Source organism: Arachis hypogaea, chromosome 1 (assembly GCF_003086295.3).
Source record: "Arachis hypogaea cultivar Tifrunner chromosome 1, arahy.Tifrunner.gnm2.J5K5, whole genome shotgun sequence".
Taxonomy (NCBI): Eukaryota; Viridiplantae; Streptophyta; class Magnoliopsida; order Fabales; family Fabaceae; genus Arachis; species Arachis hypogaea.
In genome coordinates this window covers 98,265,979-98,287,848 of record NC_092036.1, presented here as the reverse complement: position 1 = coordinate 98,287,848, position 21,870 = coordinate 98,265,979, and the positions used below count along the sequence as shown (strand labels likewise).

Below are 21,870 nucleotides of genomic sequence, written 5' to 3'. Positions count from 1 at the left end.
TCAGGGTCCAAAATTGGGGGGTTCAATTCAAACACGGGACCAGCTACAAATTAAAATACGATCATGGAAACTTGGGCTCATTCTTAAACGCTCCTTACTAAGTATGGAGTGCTGCACACCTTGTGAATTCGTTAAATCTAAACTCTTCATTTGTTATATTTTATTTGAATGGTCTGGATTTAAAAAAGTAACCTGTTAATCAGGTTAATTATTTTTTACAAGTTTTAAATTTTTTTTATAAATTTCAGATATTGGGCTGAAATTCAAAATAAAAAAATAGTATATAAATATTAAAAATAATATATTTGTAAAAAAAATTATTAGACTTTAGAATTAAAATAAATAATACATAAAAAAATAAATTAAAAATTTATGTACTAAATCTAAAATAAATTTAAATAATATTAAAATTTAAATAAATTTTATTTTGTCTGAAATAAAATTATAATATTGAATATAAACACAATGATAAAAAATTGTGTTATATATATTTTATGTATATAATATTAAAATTTAAATAAATTTTGTTTTATGTGAAATAAAATTATAATATTAAATATAAACACAATGATAAAATTTTTTGTGTTATATATATATATATATATATAATTTTATTTTGTGAGAAACAAAATTAAAACATTAAATATGAATAGAATAATAAAAGATTTTGTATTATATTAATTTAATTAAAAAAATCATATATATAACATAAAAAGCAAACAAACATATAATAATTTTATTTTGTGCGAAACAAAAATTCATATAATTTTTTATTAACAATTTTTTTATTGAAATATGTCATTTTACTATATTTATAATATATTATTTGGGATAATTATATTATTTTAGTTAATATATATTATTTAAAAAATATTTAAAATTTATTATTTTGTATTAAGAATATTATTAAAAATATATTGTTAGTTTTTCTTAAAATAATACTTTCTTTTATTTGGTTCAAATACTATGACAATAAATTTTTTTTACGTAACTGTGTCTACTCAATAAATATTATATTCATTTATTTCTATATAGTATGTAAAATAAATAATTAATGTTTAAAAAAGTTAATAAAAAAAAGAAGTATTCTTTTTTTTTTTTACCAACTTTTAGGTGAATATAGAGACTATGTTATTTGAATTATAACTCGTTGACAAAGAAAGAAATACTCTTAATTATATTTAAATAGAATAATTATTTATTAGGCTCATTCTTATACAAATAAAAATTTTTCTTAGTTTTATATTTGTAATATTTTATACCAATTAGTTTTAAAATTTAATTATTTTTTGAATAAATTAATAAAAAATAATACAAATAATTGTTTAAATAAATTATATTTTAATTTTTCATTCTATTACGTACAAGTTGAGGATAATTTGAAATAAAAGATAATAGACTTATTATAACTGTCATGTATTTTGTGCTTTAATTGCGTCATCATTTGAGAATTATGGCGCCTTCATGGAGACCGGTTCTTCTACCGAATCAGTTTGGAGTTAGCCAACTAGCAGCAGCGACAGACAGCGTCTTCCTTTTCTATGGCAGCAATTTTTTCGGCTTTGAAGGTCCATTTATGGTAGAGGTGGAATTGAGTGGGTTCAAGAGCGTCAAAATCTATGTTTAGACAGAACAATAGTAAAAACACCTGCTAGTAAACAAAACAGTGAAAATACTTGAAGACATCACATCAACAATAACAGAATAATGGAGGAATTCTATTAAATTTTTCTGAGTATTTTTTTGGTGTAAAGATAGTCCTCTGTTAAACGAGCGAATTAGTTTTTTTTGTCAGTGACAGTTTGTTTGTTCATCCCATAACAAAAAAAAATAATAACAATAATAAATAAATTTAATTTACGTGATCACTTTTGATAATAGGTTAACTTTTAAAGAGTGCTGCACTCCCTACTTTACCCGGAGTGCACTAGCTTTCGCCTGAAAACTTGCTACTCTAAAAACAAATTTCCAAACTTTTTTCTTTTATTTTGACCACTTTCGGTGCTACAGAAATCAATTATCAAATTATTTATTATATATGATTTAATTGATTTTTAATTTATATTTTATATTACGAATATATATATTAGTGTTTTATTTTAGTATATATTTGATATTATTGATTTTATATGTATCATAATAATTAATATCTTTCGTATCTTCATTTCTTCAATAATTTTTTTTAATCGTCACAATTTTAAATATTACCGATATTATTATTATTATATACTGGACACTTGTTTTAAAATAGAAGATAATAGGAATATCTGATTTTTTTTTCTTATTTAAGAAGTAAGATACCAATGTAAATGTAAAAGGAAACCGTGTTAATTAAATTAAAGTTCGTCAAAAAGCCATAAGTGTTATTTAATTGATTGTTTTTTTTTTGGATGACTCAATTGATTGCTTAATTGACTGCTTAATGAAGCCGTTTATTTTTTTAATTATTATAAAAGATCATTAAAAAGATTTAATTATTAAAAAAACTGTTAATATAAAATTTATTAAAATAATTAATTTTTATAATATTTAAAAAATCAATTTTTTTTGGAAAAATAAATATATCTTTAGATGATTATTTATTTATTTATTTCTTATACACATATTTATTTTATTTTTATTATATTTAAATCCTTATTTACATATCTTTATTTATCACAATAATTTGTTATTAGTGAATTCCTTAATCTCTAATTTACTATTAATAAGTTTTTTTACTCATATTTTTTCTTATTTACTCATATTTTTTATTCTTTCGCATAAAATTGTTTCTCTTGATCCTTGTATCTAACAACAATTATTAGTTTATCATAAATGTTAGTTTAATATCTTTCAATTTTAAACTAATATTAATAAAACAAAGCAAAAGAATCTCAGAAAAAAGAACACCTTCTATAAAATTTTTAATTGATATAATTTTATTTAGAACCAAAGATTCAACGAATAATTGTGTATTAGTTAAAGTTAGACAACTCTAATACTTCTATATTACTTGTTCATATCCTAACCCAATAAATAAAAGTCAGACCCAAAAAAACAAAAAAAAATCCACTAATAAGGTAGACTTTACTATAAGCCTGACCTCCTTAAAGAGGTTGAACAATAACGTGAAAGTTCAGCTCTACTCGACTTAACGAGTAACTACCTCTTTTAATCTCTCCTATTATCTCTACCTCGTTTAGAAGGTAGATCCCAACAAATTCGGAAGATAAAGAGAACGTTTATCTATCAAAAAAGATAGAACAACTCCAACAAAGGTGATTGTCCACTCTACTATGAATACACTGTCACCCCTCAAGTATATTCACGACCAATCTACTAAAAACCTGCCTAAGCCCTTGCTAACTTAAGCATCAGAGTCACTTGCAAGTACCACCTCCTACCTCCTCACGAGAAACTCGGACAAGCAGTACCTCGGCACCAAACAAATTGGACACTACTATACAAAGGGATCTGGACCTCACGTTCAGGCCCAAACCACCATTTCAGGTAACTCTCGAAACATTAGCACTGTTGCCGGGAACTTAGAAGTCATCCCACAACCATGGCAGAAAACCAATCGGAGGACGGTCACACTGCGTCCAAGTCCGAGCAAGAAGCTCAGTCGGAGGATCACGCCATTGTGCTCCTTCCTCCACCACAATATACGCAATGATCCTACAGAGAAGGGCCCTCGGGAAATCCTCATCCAAGGAGGATCCATTCTAAAGTACACCATCTCGAGGATGAGGATCATCCCCAAGCAACAAAGACATTGAACATAGTCGACGGACAGCAAGATCGCTTGAGACAGTTCGAACACGAGGCCGAGCAACAATGAGAGGCCAAACGAAAATTGACAAGAGAAGTAAGGCAACGTAGGAAGCTAGAAGAAAAACTTCAAAAGATGGAGACCGATCTTCGAAATCGGACTACTAGATCAAACATAAAATAAAGTCCTTTGAAAGGACAAGAACCGTTCACAGAAGAGATCATGAAAGCTAAAGTTTCTAAGAACTTCAAATCGCCTAACATAGATCTCTATAACAGAACGTCCGATTCGAGCTATCATCTCCGCAACTTAAGCCGAATGTCTTAGGTTGCTTCGAGGAGTTTCACTGCATCCCTTTGATGACTAGTTATCAGTGCCTATTGCCATTTGACCACACATTATCTAAAGTGATGCTCCAGTTGTGCAGCACAAAGAATGGAGACTCAAATGCAACGTATCCATTTAGAAAAATTACACTTTTCCAAGCATTCACAAAAGTTACAACTCTGTTACTTAAATTCATTAGTCCAATTTGACTCTAATGATAGTAGAAGTATATATAGAACGTAAAAGTAAAGTTTGGTTAAAAAATTGTTGTGGATGTTAGAGGTAGCCATTTAGAATTCTAGATTGTTCACTCCAATTAAGGAGCAAGGGACAGAGGAAAAGAAAAATCTAAATAAAGTAACCTAATAATGACTCAAGACAACTCTAATAAGTAATAAGTAATCAATCTCTTTCATTTTGGTAGGAATATTGCGAACCAAACTTAAGAGGACAATCAAAAGTTATCATGTTAATTTATAATAGTATATTATTATTATTATTATTATTATTATTATTATTATTATTATTATTATTATTATTATTATTATTATATACTAGACACTTGTTTTAAAATAGAAGATAATAGGAATATCTGATTTTTTTTTTTTATTTAAGAAGTAAGATAACAATGTAAATGTAAAAGGAAACCGTGTTAATTAAATTAAAGTTTGTCAAAAAGCCATAAGTGTTATTTAATTAATTGCTTAATGAAGCAGTTTAATTTTTTTAATTATTATAAAGGATCATTAAAAAGATTTAATTATTAAAAAATTGTTAATATAAAATTTATTAAAAAAATAATTTTTATAATATTTAAAAAAATTAAATCTTTTTTTTAAAAAACAAATATATCTTTAGGTGATTTATTTATTTATTTATTTCTTATAAACATATTTTTTATTTTTATTATATTTAAATCTGTTATAAAATAAATAAGAAAAATTTACTAAATATAAAATAAAAATGTGTAAATAGAAGACTCTAATATTAATATAATTAACTCAATAAAAATGATTCATATATTTATATGCAGTAACGTAAAGAGAAAGAGAGAGAAACTATTAGTAGTGTATAAAGAGAGAGGAGAGTGTTTTATTGTTGTGTATATATTGCTTTAGAGCAAACTCCAATTTTTTTTTTTTTTTTTGGTAGAGTTGGGGGTCAAGGACCCCAAACAGAAAAAACAAGCAACCAAACAAACTAATTACATCCTCTCAATTTGAAAGAGCCAACAGCATCTCTGAAGAGAGTGCATGAATGGTGTCTGGAGGAGGAGCATCGAAAACATGAATCCCGTACGGAAGATCCTGACCTTTCTTAGCCAAAATGTCAGCCGCTGAATTCGCTTCTCGAAGAATATGGTTCCAACTCACCTGAGGAATTCTTCTTACAAGAATAGAATGTCCTCAAGGAGAGGTGCACAAGGATGATGGGTTGAACAACCATTATTAACAAACTTAATAGCCATCTCAGAGTCCGACTCAACAACCACCCACCGAAATTCATTAACTATTGCGATTTGGAGACCTTTGATAAATTTTCACAGCTCGGCTTGCATAATCGAACAGCCCCCTAAATTACAAGAGAACCCTGTAACAAACCTTCCCAGATGGTTGTGGAAGAGGCCTCTACAACTCGCATTTCCCGTATGGCTGAAGAAGGATCCATCAACATTCATCTTAATGGCATCTTCGTTTAAGGGGAACTAGCGAATTAACTCCCGATTAGTACTGACCTTCTTCGGTGTAATACTCGTCTTCATTACCATGCTAAACTCATAAGTCCTGCTCTTAACAGCCTCAGCAACTCCTGTAGGATTAGAACTCTTTTCCTTCAAACACTTGCTTGTTTCTAGTATACCACAGTGAAGATAACATGGCACCAAATCTCACTGCCCAATCTCCAGATATAGACAAGTTCTTGATGAGCCAATTCATGTGATTCAGATTGAAAAAGTCAGCAACGTGGTTACCTAGCTGTAACAAATTTCAAGTAGCTCTAGCAAAATAGTAATCACGAAGCACATGCATAGTTGTCTCATCTCTATATTGACATATTGGACAAGCTGCATTTTGTGACATGTGTCTTCTAACCCTTTTGGCATTTGTGAGGATGGCGTCATGAGCCACAAGCCACAAAAATACCTAATCCTTTCCGAATCTTTTCATCTTTATACATGTATAGAGTCTTCTTTTTCCTCTTTCATTAAATATAATTTTTCTTGGTAACATGACATTTTACTATGGAAAAGTTAAGCCATCCAAGTCATAACTCGTAAGTAGTCATCCATATTATCATCTTTATCACAACACTCCCCCTTGAATGACCATTTATGATTATGTCTCGTTAAAACCTTACTAAAGAAAAACCCAATAGAAAAAAAACTTTAGTGAAGGAAAAAGAGTACAATATCATTTGTGATGGGAACTGCCTCGTTAAAAACCTTGTCAAGAAAAACCCAATGAAAAAAAAACTAACCAAGGAAAAAAGAGTACAGTCTCCCCCTCTTGTCGACATTATTTAATATCAAAATCGGCGCATCCCAATCTGATGTACCAATCTTTCAAAAGAAGATTTTGGGAGTAATTTTATAAATAAATATGTCAAATTGTCACTTGAACGGATCTGTTGGACGTCAATTGTTCCTTAATATTGAAGGTCATGAGTGAAGAAGAATTTGAGAGAAATATGCTTTGTTCTATCACTTTTGATGTATCCATCATTAAGTTGAGCAATGCATGCTGTATTGTCTTCAAATATGACAGTTGGAGCTATTTTATGATCAATCAGTTCATATGATGACAGAATATATTGGATCAAACTATTGAGCCAAAAATACTCGTGACTTGCTTCATGAATTGCTAGTATTTTGGCATGATTAAAGGATGTTGCCGCTATCGTCTGTTTCGTGGACCTTCATGATATAGTTGTACCACCATATGTGAATAGGTATCCTATTTGAGATCTCCCTTTATGTGGATCAGATAAGTATCCAACATATGCATAGCCAACTAATTGTGACTTGAATTCATATGGATAAAACAAACCCATATCAACTATTCCTGGAAGATATCAAAAAATTTGTTTGATTCCATTCGAATGTCTTCTGGTTGGAGAGGAATTATATCTTGCTAGTAAATTCACCACAAATGACATGCCAGGTCATGTATTATTAGCAAAATACATTAGCACTCTATTGACACTAAGATATGGTACTTCAGAACCATGGATATTTTTATTTTTCTTCTTTAGAATGGAATTGATCCTTTTTCACATTCAAAAACCTTACGATCATTGGGGTACATAATAGATGTGACTTATCTATATAAAATCTCTTCAAGATCTTTTCTGTGTATGTTGTTTGATGAATGAATATCCCATTTTTTGTATGCTCGATCTGCAAGTCGAGACAAAATTTAGTCTTTCCAAGATCTTTCATCTCAAATTCTTCTTTTAGAGCTTTTATAGTTGTTGGAATCTCTTCGGGGGTTCTAATGATATTTAAGTCATCAACTTATATAGTAATTATAATGAATCTAGATGCAGATATTTTTATGAAAATACATGGGCAGATATAATCACTCTTAAATCCATTTTTTGTCAGATACTCAGTAAGATGATTATACCATATTCATCCAAATTGCTTTAGACCATATAAAGATCTTTATAATTTGACTGAGTATAACCCTTGTGAATATTCATTGGATGATTTAGATATCTTTAATCCTTCAGGGACTTTCATATAGATATCATGATCTAATAATCCGTATAAATAGATTGTTACCACATCCATCAAATGCATATGTAGTTTATGGTATGTGGATAAACTGACCAAATAACGCAATGTTATTGAATCTATTACAGGGGAATATGTTTCTTCATAATCTATATTGGGACTTTGTGAAAATTCTTGTGCCACAAGTCGAGCTTTGTAGCGCACAACTTTATTTTTCTCATTTTGTTTTCTCACAGATACCCATCTGTATCCAACAGGTTTTACATCTTCTGGCGTACAGATTACGGGTCCAAAGACTTCACATTTTGCAAGTGAGTCTAACTTAGCCTCCATAGCTTCTTCCCATTTTGGCCAATCATTTTTCTGTCGACATTCTTCAACTGTTCTTGGCTCAAGATCTTTACTTTGATGCATGATATTTAATGTCACATTATGTGCAAATATTTCATTAACAATTGTCTTATTTCGGTCCCATTTTTCTCCTGTAAAGATATAATTTATCGAGATCTCGTCATTTTCACAATTTTTAGGAACCTGAACGTCTTCTTGCGTCAAAACTATATCAGAGTTTTGGACAACTGCAGGTGTCTTTACTATGTCTTTATCTTTTTTAACAAGAATAGTATTTACCTCTTTTCTTTTTCGAAAATTTTTATCTTTGGAACCGACAGGCCTACCAAGCTTTTGGCGCGAATTTGTTTTAGTAGTCATTTGTCCAACTGGAATATCAATTCGAATTGGAACATTTTCAGCTGGTATATATGATTTAGTGATCCTTTTCCTATCAGAAAATACATCAGGCAATTCATTTACTATTCTTTGCAAATGTATAATCTTTTGAACTTCTAGTTCATATTGTCCTAATCGAGGATCTAAATGCATCAAGGATGATGCATTTTAATTAAGTTCCTTTTCAAGAAGCTTATTCTCTCCTCCTAATGTTGGAATTTTTTATTCATCAAAATGACAATCTGTAAATCAAGCTTTAAACACATATCCTGTTTATATCTCGAAATACCTCACTATAGAGGGAAAATCATATCCAACATATATCCCCAATTTTCTTTGGGGTCTCATTTTGGTGCGAGAAGGTGGTGCAATGGAAACATATATCACACACCAAATATTTTTAAATGAGAAATATTTGGCTACTGGCCAAAAGCTAATTGTATAGGAGAGAACTTATGGTAACTTGTTGGCCTCAAACGAATAAGTGCTACAGCATGTAAAATAGCATGCCCCTAAACCGAGGTTGGGAGATTTGTTCTTATAAGTAAAGGTCTAGCAATTAACTGGAGGTGTTTAATAAGTAATTCTGCTACCCCATTTTGTGTGTGAACATGAGCTACTGTATTTTCAATGCTTATTCCGTTAGCCATACAATAAGAATTAAAGGCTTGGAAAGTGAATTCACTAGTGTTATCAAGACGAATTGCTTTTATTGGATTTTTTGAAAATTGTACTTTTAATTGAAAAATTTGAGCAAGTAATATCGCAAACGCCAGGTTGTGAGAACACAACAAGCACACATGTGACTATCTCGAAGATGTGTCTATTAGGACCATAAAATATCTAAAAGATCCACACGGTGGATGAATAGGTCCACATATATCACCATGAATTCTTTCTAGGATTTCAGGGGACTCAAATTCAATCTTTACTTGTGATGACCTTAAAATTAGCTTTCCTTGGGAACATGCAGCACAACAAAATTCACTAAATTTAAGAATCTTCTGGTTATTTAGTGAATGTCCATGGGAGTTTTCAATAATTCTCCACATCATGGTTGTTCTCGGATGACCCAATCGATCGTGCCAAGTTATGAATTCATTTGGGTTAGTAAACTTCTGGTTTACAATGGCATGTGATTTAATTGGACTAATTTTAGTATAATATAACTCAGATGAAAGTGAGGGTAATTTTTCTAATATAACCTTTTTATTTGAATCATGAGTTGTGATATATAAGTACTCATGATTTTTCTCATTTATTGTTTCAATATGATATCCATTTCGACGAATATTATTAAAACTCAACAAGTTCCTTAGAGATTTGGTAGACAACAGTACATTATTTATTATGAATTTTGCTTCTCCAAAAAACAAAATTATAGCTCTTCCGGAGTTTTCTATCACATTGCCTGATCCAATAATAGTATTAACACATTCTTCTTTTGGCACAAGATGAGTAAAATATATATTCCTTTTGAGAATAGTATGCGAACTTGCACTATTCGCAAGGCAAACATCCTCATTATATGTCCTTGCCATTTTCTACAAAGACAAATAATAATAATAATAATAATAATAAAATGAGTAGAAGTATATGCATGGTAAAATTATTTTCTTGATTGTTTTTCTAAGAAATACTGTACAAAGTATCATATACTAAAAATTTTATTATTATTATTTTAGAACTCGACACATTTAGTAATTTTGTTCATAAATATTTTATTAAAAATTATTTATATACATCATACTTGAAATTTAGATTCATAAAAAATAAAATTTAATAATAAATTTTTTACATTATTTATTTACATGAATACTTAACAATTCCACATAATAAACTATTCCATCATTGATCAAATGACCAATATTTTCTTTAGGATGCTCAAAGAAATCAGATATTTCATAATGAGTGGTGTAATTTTTAACAAAAGCATTTGAAACGAAATTCATCTCCTTTCCTTTGTCGTCCTTTTTCAAAGATGCTTGATAAAGATCGACTAGGTGCCTTGGGGTACGACAGGTACGCGACCAATGACCCTTTCCACTACAACGGAAATATTTATCCTCTGTTGATTTATTTTACCCATTGTTTCTTTTTTTATCATACTTCGGGTGAAATCCTTTTTTGTGAATATAATTTTTCTTCTTTCCATAATTTTTCTTGTTACCAAAACCTTGTCATTTACCTCTTCTGGGGTTATGATTTGTCGCATTTGCTTCAGAAAATGGGGCGGCGCCAGCTAGGCGTGTTTCATAATTTTTAAAAGCAATTCATTGTTATGCTCAGTAATAAGAAGGCAAGAAATTAACTCAAAATATTTTTTAAATCATTTTTCTCGATACTACTGCTGCAGGAGCACATTCGAGGCATGGAAGGTCGAGAAAGTTTTCTCTAACATATCATTTTCAGTTATCTTTTTTTCACATAATTTCATTCGTGAGGTGATTCGAAACATTACTGAATTATATTCATTTAAGGATTTAAAATCCTGTAGATGCAAGTACGTTCATTCATATCGGGCTTGAGGAAGTATCACTGTCTTTTGATTATTATACCTTTCTTCAAGATCTTTCCATAAATCTGCAGGATCTTTTAATGTGAGATATCCATTTTCAATCCCGTCAAGATGACGACGAAGGAAGATCATGGCTTTATCTTTATCCTTTTGGGATGCATTATTTTCAACCTTAATTGTTTCTCCAAGATCCATTGAATCAAGATGAATTTCAGCATCTAGTATCCATGATAAGTAATTGTTTTCAGATATATTAAGGATATTGAATTCAAGATAAGAGAGTTTTGACACAATGAAAATTTATTACCTCTGTCTTCCTAAATTTTGATCAGAGTGTCGTGCTGATAACGTGTTGTAAAATAAATAAAAAAGATGTACTAAATATAAAATAAAGATGTGTAAATAGAAGACTCTAATATTAATATAATTAACTCAATAAAAATGATTCATATGAGAGAGAGAGAGAGAAAGAGAGAGAGAGAAAGAGAGAAACTATTAGTAGTGTATAAAGAGAGAGGAGAGTGTTTTATTGTTGTGTATATATTGCTTAAGAACAAATCCCTATTTATATATGTACAGAGTTCTCTTTTTTCTCTTCCATCAAATATAATTTTCCTTAATAATATGGCATTTCACTATAAAAAATTAAGCCGTCCAAATCATAAGTGGTCATCTATATTAAAAAAATTCTAAGGTGTTGAAGGAAAAATTTTTAACACTGCGGATTGCACATGTCATGGATGAGTGTATTTTGCACGGGTTAGTAAGAATAGGAAGGAGCAGATACGAATCTCCCAGTGACAGATGATGGTGACACTTAATATTAATTAGTTGATCTAATTAAAGTGATAAAAATTTTAATTGAGTGTTTGCATAGTGGGCCACATGCAGAGTTTTAAATAGATTGGGTGTGGGCCTAAATTTTTTGCTAGATGGGTTTTAGATCCTAACCTTTATTATTCTAAATGGAGTGTGGTAGTTAGATTTTTATTTTGAGGTTTGAGATAAATTTGAAGAAAGTTGGCTGGACTAGTGGTGGTAGGCTCAAAAGGATAGTTGGGCTATGTTAAAAAAGTGGTTATGAAATATCCCAAAAAAAAAAAAACAAAAGAAAAGTTGTGATGAAAGTTGTATGGAAGAGTGTAGAGATAAATAACATTGCATGAAGGAAAGAATGAAGTAGTAAAAGAAGTCTGTGGTTGTGTTGAATATTATTAATTTCATGTGTTATAATATTATTAATTTAAAACACTGTTTAGAGTTAAACTTATAATATATTCAATTTGTTAGATATTTTATGTAGTTTTCATGTATTAGTATTTCTTTAATAAAATATTTTATGTTAAAAATGTAATTTATTTTATTTATTTTAACTAATTCATAATTTTATTTCTATGTTCATATTTTCATTGATTTTTTGAAATATTGTTGAGATTTACTATATCATTGTAGGTTATTTAAAATTTGATGTTGGAACTGGTTATATATTTTCAATGTTGTTAATTTACAAAACTGCGAAAATTAATAAACTCCGTTCCTGAATATTCCCGTCTATGTCGCAACATTTTTCTATTTCTCTATACCTTTTCTACGATATGTAGATAATTTATAATTTATTCTTTATATTAGTAATTTCAAAAATTAAAATGTGTCTCGATATTGCTTGTTATGAGTAAAATAAAATTTTTTCTTGTAAAATGTACAAACTCCATTTTCAAGTTAATTTTGTAATTATTAATTGTATGTTTTTTATACGCAAACAACTAATTATAATTTAAAATACAGAGAAAAAAACATATTATTTTTAAATTTTAATGAATAAAAATTAATTAATCTTATTTGTGCAATCGGTTTGAGATCTGGTTAAACATAATAGTGTATACGGTCAGGGACGGACTCAAGGGAGACAAGCAGTGGTCTTGGTCCTCCTAACAAATTTTAAACTCATATGATAAGATTATAATAGATGCATTATATAGAGTAAAATTTAATAGCGTAATAATAACAAGAGTTATTATTCATCATGTATTAGAGTTTAAATTTCTCTACATACATTTATATTATTTGTATTTTCTTATTTGATTTAGAGTTCTTTTTACATTTATTTCTTAAAAATTAATTTTAACATCTATAATCATATAAAAAATACTTTAATATTATTTATAATATTATTATTATTTTTTTAATTGGCATTTTAGTTATTTCTTTTTTATTATTTTTCTATTAATTTTTACCCTTATTATTATATAAACATGTTTTAGTATATTTTAAATTCACACAACAAAATTGTTAGTGAAATTCATTTATAATATTTTAAGTCATATTTTATAATGATATAAAACATAAAAATTTAACTTGCTACACATAAATATTTATTGAAGTAAAGTAATTAACAAAATATTTAAAAATAGAAAATTTTATATTTTGCTAGATGTAAAATCATAAAAAATTATAAAAAAAATTATAGAGACTGAGATAATTTTTTTATTTGACAAGTATTCATTAATTTTTTAATTAAAAAACTAATTATGATTATAGGGTTTCAATTTGGTACTGATTTGCTTTGCTTCATTAAAGGGGGTTGGGGTTACTTCACAAGTGACAGAGGGTGTGGGAGGTGCTAACAGGATTGGATTCTCCTCTTTTTTTTTGGGTATAAACCTTTTTTCAGGCCCATTCAATTTTTTTACCTAACTGAGGCCCGAACATAAAAAACAAAAGAAACAATTATATTACATTATATTTAATTTCCAATTAATTAACTTACTGTTACTTCTTAATCTATTTGTTAACAACCTTGATTCCAGCACTCCTACTGAATTGTGGGACTCTCTGCTGCACCAGCTGTCTTCGACTGCAATACTTGCAAAAATAATGAATGTTTTAACAGGACACATGTTCTTACCATGTTGAGACATGCAAAATTCACACCTGCTGAAAAATCTTTCTTTTAATACAATAGCAGCTCCCTCCATATTATCATCCTTATCACAACAAAATTCTTATTTACATATCTTTATCTATCACAATAATTTATTATTAGTGAATTTCCTAATCTTTAATCCACTAGTAGTAAGTTTTTTTACTAGTATTTTTTCTTATTTATTTATCTTTCACATAAAATTACTTTTTTATCCTTGTATGTAATAATAATGATTGGTTTATCATAAAGGCTAGTTCAATATCTTTCTAATTTTGAACAAAAATTAATAAAACAAAACAAAAGAATCTCAGAAAAAAAACACCTTTCTATAAATAATTCCAATTGATATAATTTCATTACGAGTCAAAGATTTAACAAATAATTATGTATTAGCTAAAGTTAAACAACTCTAATATTTCTATACTCTATTTCTTATACTTCTATACAAGTAGATGATGCTAGTTTAAATTTTTCATATTTAATATCATCTTTTTTGACTTGACATCACTTTACTCAAACTCAACTATTTGAAAAACTTCAGAATTCATTACAAAAAGTATGGCATTGACATATCTTGACAATGCATACGTATCTGCCTAATTTAAAAAAAATTAACATAATATTATTAATAAAATACCTGCTATAATTAAAGTTTAGAGTTTTACTTAAGTTTAAAAAATACTACCTACTGCCAAAGTTTATTAGCATTTTTTATTAAGCAGTTAACTTCAAATCATAGCCACCAACTCAATCACATTTAAGACCAAGAGCTTCGCTTTAAATCTTTGAGCTAGTTGTGTAATTAGCATATTTTACAATTGGTTGAGCTTAAATTTTGATTTAAAATATTATCTAAAAATTTTCTAACTTATTAATATAACAACTAAGTTCCAAAGATAAAGATAAGATAAAAATAAAAAAATCAATAAATAAGAGTAAAGAGCTACTTGATAATGAGCATAATAGAATTGTATTAAACTCAAAATAAAATAATTAGGCTAACAATAAAATCATATACTATAATTGATCATTTAACAGTATGCAAATAAAAATGATCTTTCAAACAAATAAATCTGAATTGCAGTTGAAACAACTATGATTATCTAGTGCATGGAATATCCATTAGACTGCATAAAAATAATTTGGGGACGAATTTTTTTATGTTGAAAGATTTTTCATTTTCTGAATTTTAAAAACAAAATTATGAAGTTATAATCTGCTATACATATAAGATAAAGTATAAAACCATGCAAACTTTATAAGTAAGACAATATTTTTTAATTTGGATAAAAGATTATCAATACAAAGAAAAGTAAAATACAGAACATGAGATTGAAAATTTTAAATTCTCCTAATATAGCACAAGACATAAAGGATCTTTTGAAACACTAGCTAAATGCTAATTTAAATTTGAGTCAAATGCCTGTTTCAATTTATAACCAAGGCGAACGGATAATGTATTCAATAAAGTAAATTACTTATTTAATTTTTTACAATAGCAAAATGAAATTAAAATGGAATATATATAGGTTTTTGGTGATATCTCATTCTATTTATTATAGACAATCAAGTAAACCTAGGTACCTTGATTCAATTTAAACAAATGATAAAAATACAGAATCCATCCAATCCCATAACGTAAAAAAAAAAGTTAGTAATTTTGACAAAAATTGCATGGTACACCTAAAAATGTGAATTTATGGAGAACTCAAGAGCGAAAAAAAATTCATCGGAAGAGTCCCAGTAGTGGCAAAGACAGAACATAGCTAACTAAGCGTGGCAAGGACATCTGTGCACAAGAAGATAAAGCCAATAAAAATAAAAAAGATATGCCGAAAAATATAAAGAAAAAGCACAACAGCAATAAAGATGATGCAGGAGGAGAAAACATAGAACAAGAAATAAGAAGAGAAGAAGAGAATAATAGAATAATTTTATCATTTCAAATATTATTTATTGGTCTTTTTTTAATATAATATCTATTTAGTCTTTTTAATAATTTTGATATAATTAATTTTTTTGTTAATTAAAGTCTTTTGATGATTCTTAACACTGATTTTAAATTCTCCTAATACAGCAGAAGACACAAAAGACCTTTTGGAACACTAGCTAAATGCTAATTTAAATTTGAGTCAAATGCCTGTTTTAATTTATAATCAAGGCGAACGGATAATATATTTAATAAAGCAAATTACTTATTTTTTACAATAGCAAAATGAGATTAATATATATATATATATATATATATATATATATATATATATATATATATATATATAGGTTTTTGATGATATCTCATTCTGTTTATTATAGACAATCAAGTAAATCTAGGTACTTCTATTCAATTTAAACAAATGATAAAAACACAGCATTCATCCAATCTCATAACGTAAAAAAAAAAGTTAGTAATTTTGACAAAAGTTGTATGATACACCTGAGAAAGTAGATTTATGGATAACTTAAGAGCGAAGAAGAATTTATCGGAAGAGTCTCAGTAGTGACAAAGACAGAACATAGCTAACTAAGTATGGCAAAGATATCTGTGCACAAGAAGATAAAGCCAATAAAAATAAAAAAGATATGGCGATAAAGATAAAGAAAAAGCACAACAGCAATAAAGATAATGGAGAAAGAGAAAAGATAGAACAAAAAAGAAGAAAAAAAAGAAGAGAATAATAGAATAATTTTATTATTTCAAATATTATTTATTGGTCCTTTTTTAATATAATATCTATTTAGTCTTTTTAATAATTTTGATATAATTGATTTTTTTGTTAATTAAAGTCTTTTGATGATTCTTAACACTGGTTTTTCCTTTTTTTTTCTTTTTCTCTACTATTCAATTAGAAAGTAGTATTAATGTATTATACATTCATTTTCAACGCATATAATAAAAATAAATAAATGTTTATACCTTTTCATTCAATATTGTTTTTCAAAGGATTAGAGTAATGTTAAGCATCTATCTAAGAATAATTTAGATCCATTTTTGCATTTAAACTTATATTTTCAATATAATTTTTAGAAATTAAAAGGTAATCACCAAATCCAATTCTCTGTCTATGTAAATTGACTTGAGACAATTATTTTCTTTTACTCCATGTGGGAAAAATATTCTTGCATACTGATGGATTTCCTTGACATTATCTCTTGGGTCATAGGAATACATAGTTTTAGTCTGTGTTAAGATAGGGTATAGGCCCAAAGTAAGAATGTGTAGTGTCGTAAGCTTGATTTTTGGGCTTTGGACCCATTTGCATGTTTTTCTAACCAAGCCCTTGGCCCAATTTTTAGCTCGGTCTCATGGAATGCGGTCCATCGATAAATTTCAGTTAAACGTAGTTTCGAGACGGATTGATCATTCTCTGAAATGTGGGATATTATGGAAAAAAAAAATGAAACAATTATATGACTGGGGTTGTGTGTGATGCCTGGCCATTATCTTATAGTCTGAATATCGCTAAGCGTGACAACTGATGTTTGAATGTGAGATATTTTTCCACGACATAAAAAAAAAAGTTAGATATTTTTGGAATATTGAGAATTTAGTAGTGAATATAGGTTGCGCTGGCTGTGGCAGATTTTGTGCGGCTACAGTGGCAGTAAGGTGCAGAAATTTCGCAGAGTTTATGTTCTTTTTAGGAATGGGTTTGTTTATTATTGACTTATTCTTGCGACGAAAGGAGAATAATTCCTCACCTTAGGTTGCTTAGTTCCCAAACTAGAGAAAGTTAAAGTATGGACATCATCATTACTTACACACATCTTTCTCGTGTCATTGACTTGTTTCCCATCTATACTTAGAAAGTATATACGTGCTTCTTATTTTCGATTTTCTAGTTGTATGATCAATCTTATTTTGTCGTCTAATTTTAGTTCAACACTTGGAATTCTAAATCTGAGCAGTGCTATAGGACCGTTGGCTAAAATGAAAATAGTACTATTTAGTTTTTCAAGTTTTGTTGTTATTTTGAAATTTAACTGTTTGGGGTAAGTCAAAAGCAGAATTTAACGAGTAGCACATTATTATTATGACCATAGGATATGATATGTAAAAAAATGTACAGACCATAACTTGGAATTGGGAATCACGTGATGCCATTAAGACAAAACCCCCGACCAAGTGATTAAAAAAAAAAACACTTCAATTTCTCGAGAGAGTTTGAACAACATGAGTAGTCGAGTCAAAATTAATACTAGTAATTAGAAGTAATCTCTTTAATTATTCCCCATTATTGTTGGGGCATAAAAGTGGTAATTAAAGAAACTAATTAACATAGAGGAGATCTATGAGGAATGCCTTTTCTCCTACTGATACTGGTGGCCATGTCTTCATCGGAAACTTTGTTGGTGCTGGAATTTGTTATTAGCCTTGCACATACCTTCCATCCACTCCTCTTCTTCCTCACTATGTTCTGATCAGTACTGCAACCCATGCTCATGTTCTCTGATCCTGATGACGAACCCCATGAATAACAAGAACTCATTGGCTCATCACTGTCCACAATTGTTGATGATGAACCCCCAGTAGTTGTCATCTCCTCCTCCCCCATCTCCTGAATTTGTGGGATCAAGAAGTCTGGACCTAGCTGTAGGGTCTTGCATGTCCTTAAGTATGGTGATAGATCCTTATAGTGTTTCAGCACAAATTCCACCTACACACATTATTATTGGTAATTCATTCATTCGCAACTTAATTCTATATTTAACAATTCTCATCTATTAATTTTATGTAAAGAGAACTACACGTGATTCTTGACTATACAAACCCTAACAAAGTGCAAATACATAAATACAATTAAGTAGTTGTTCAGGTAAGGTAAAAATTCAGGTGCAATTAATTTTATATAAAATGATAATTGAGAGTCGTTAACTGATTTGACTCAATTGTCATTAAATAACTTTTAACTATCAACTTTACATAAAGATAATTGCAACTGAGTTTTGTAAGGTACCTTGCATGAAAGAGAGCAATGAATAAAAGGCTCTTGAAGGCTACGGTCACAGGAAGTGCAGTAATTGCCGGAGGATTTGAATTGGCGGTTCTGGGGCCTATTCTTGATGAAGACAACTTTGGCGCTGTTAATGGTGTAAGGTTGGACATTGGAGCAGTCAATGAGTTTCTGAAGATCTTCTAATCTGACAACGTCATGGTAAACGTAACGGCGAACCTGAAGAAGCCTATGGAAGCGATGAGAAGGGAAGCAGTGTGGACATATACTTATGCAGCAATCCAAGCAGCACACGTTCTTCTCGTTCTTCTTCGCCTTCTCATGGTATGAACATCCCACAAAGAACTTCTCTCTGTATAGTGCTTCTAACCATGCAGGCTTGTATCCCTATTCAATTCAACACATATGTCATTAATTCAAACTATATATTACAATTCCGATAAAAACTCAGATACAGTTGTCTTCACGTGAAGTTTATAGTTAAGAATCGTTAGATGATAATTTAGTCAAAGTTATCATTATCATCTGATGATTCTTAAATATCAAGTTCACACGAAGATAGCTGCACGTGAGTTTACACTTACAATTCAATTACTAATTAACAAGATAGGGATGGAGAATTATTCACACTACCATGATCATCAAATTAAGGTGGATGAATTATTGTATGTGTGATCAGAAAGATAGAGCACAAAGAGAAGGAGGTGAGCAGCACTGAGATAGAGAGGTATTTATGGAGTGGAGGTTCACAAGAGATTCATTTTTATATTTATAGGGTAAATAATAAGAGGCTTATTATGATATGATATCATAAATTAAAGAAACAATTAAGGTAAGAAATTAGGGGGAACGTGGGCGCTGTTTCTGTGTCTCCCATTCTCTCTAAAAATTAATTAAACTATTAATACTATTCTCTCTGCTCTCATCTCCTTGGCTTAAGAGCTCTATTCCTAAACAAATTTAACACTATTCTCTCTCCCTAAACAAGCTCCAATTCCAATACTCACCACTTATTTTATGTTTATTAATAATCCTCACCTCCTTGGCTTTGATTCAATATATGCCTTGGAAACAAAACTAACCAGTTGCTAATAGCAACTTGCTTTTGGACTTTGAAATATATCATTTTTATTTTCTTTTTGTGGTGTGCAACTAATACAGTGCTGTCACATACCTACCTATATACCTCAACTCCTATATTAATACTAGTTTTAGTCTTTTATGTAGGCGTTTTCTCAAACGTGTTACTGCTGTAATTTTATTTTATTTTCTCTCTTACATCATTTCATATTGCATATCTTTGACTAATAATAATGTTTAATTTCATCAAGTCATTCGGCATATGTTACCTCTCATTAGAATTTGAATCCAAATTTTGTAGAGGAAGAAAAATTTTAATGTTTGCTTGGTGATTAGATCTACCTAGTGAAGTTAAAAATAATAGTGTAGTGTAAATGGAATCATTGAATTTGCCGTATTAATAATACTTTAAGAAGTCGGTTAGTTGCTCAGCAGAAATTTAATTAAAATTAAACAAAGCCAGACAGTTTAGTTGACAAAGCAAAGCACAACAGAACTTGGAGCCATCACCTTTTTCTCCAAACACCTCTTTTTTTTCCCCTTCAATTTCCTTTGTGCTATATTAGATTTTTCTGCATCTCTGATAAGTGATCACTACCTTATTAGCTTATTGCATAAATCATACTTCAAAGCTAAGCAATGGGATCAGAGCATAGAGATATACATATTCCCTTTAATTTGATTTTAGAATTTCAATTTGACTTATTATTATGTTACAATTTTGTATATTTTGTTTTTCTGCCTTCATTAATAAGTAGTAAAAATTAAAATGGTTCTGTCTAAGAACTATCTAAAGAAGAATAAGGCAACCCTATCATCAAGTAATTTCATGAAGGGATAAGGTCATAAGGACATATATATATATATATATATATATATATAAGCAGTTTGGCAGTTTCAAGAAGACTAAAGTAATAATATTATTGAGCACAGCTCAATTCTAACTTAAAATTGAAGAAAGTTAGTTAATTAGACAACAATTCCGACCAAGCTGTTCACTACTATATACTCCTGGTATTGATTATGACATTAACTAAAAAATACATGTTTTATTATTATGTAACATACAAAACGCCTCATCAATCACATCATGCATGGAATGTTGTTTCTGCTAACAACTAATAACAACTATTTGGTGGGACTAATAATATCGGAATTGAATTTAAAATAAAATTATTAAGAAAAAAATGAATGTTATTAGTGGTATATATGTGGTGTGCATATGGAATGACAGAATGGGCTAAAGAGGCAGAGCAAAAATCTGGAAACAAGACATGAATCATATGAAGTCCCATGTTTTTTGGGGAATCAAATGTGGCCAACATTAAAATCTAAATAGTCCATCAACCACTCCACTAAATAGTACAAATCACTAAGCAAGTCAATAATTAACTGCATTAGTAGTGGTAACAAACAAGCATTTGAGTGGACAAGACAGGCACAACTCATTAAGCACTACTAGCCATCAAAATTAATGACACAAATTGTTTAATGGCTTAATTTAGTGCTAATTTTGAGGAGCTTTGCTTGTTGTGTTGTGACTTTAGACTCTAATAACCATGACTTGTTCTTGGGCTCTGAAATACTAATAGCCGTATAGTATAGGAGATTTTCATCTTTGTGATTTTCCATTTTTACCCTCCATCCTTTACCTTGCCCACATGGTTTTTGTAGATCCTGTTCACGTGATCCTTAACCTTGGCGTGAGAGCTGACTATATATGCTTAATAGTGTCAATGAAGTTTATTCATGAGTTTAATTTGTCTTTGAATGTTCACCATATATATATATATATATATATATATATATATATATATATATATATATAGCTCCTATAGCTTTCACCACTATTCA

At 29.3% G+C, this 21,870-nt stretch overlaps 1 protein-coding gene across 1 annotated transcript; it reads right to left on the bottom strand.

The window, feature by feature from the left end:
• Window positions 1-17,988: 17,988 nt before the first annotated feature.
• LOC112701262 (protein RGF1 INDUCIBLE TRANSCRIPTION FACTOR 1-like) lies at window positions 17,989-19,709 on the bottom strand. Its single transcript, XM_025752044.3, has 3 exons — window positions 19,570-19,709; window positions 18,940-19,323; window positions 17,989-18,639 (listed from the first exon to the last, which is right to left on the bottom strand). Exons 1-3 carry the CDS (start codon window positions 19,576-19,578, stop codon window positions 18,256-18,258), a joined length of 777 nt encoding a protein of 258 aa, XP_025607829.1. The 5' UTR covers window positions 19,579-19,709; the 3' UTR covers window positions 17,989-18,255.
• Between the last annotated feature and the right edge of the window lie 2,161 nt (window positions 19,710-21,870).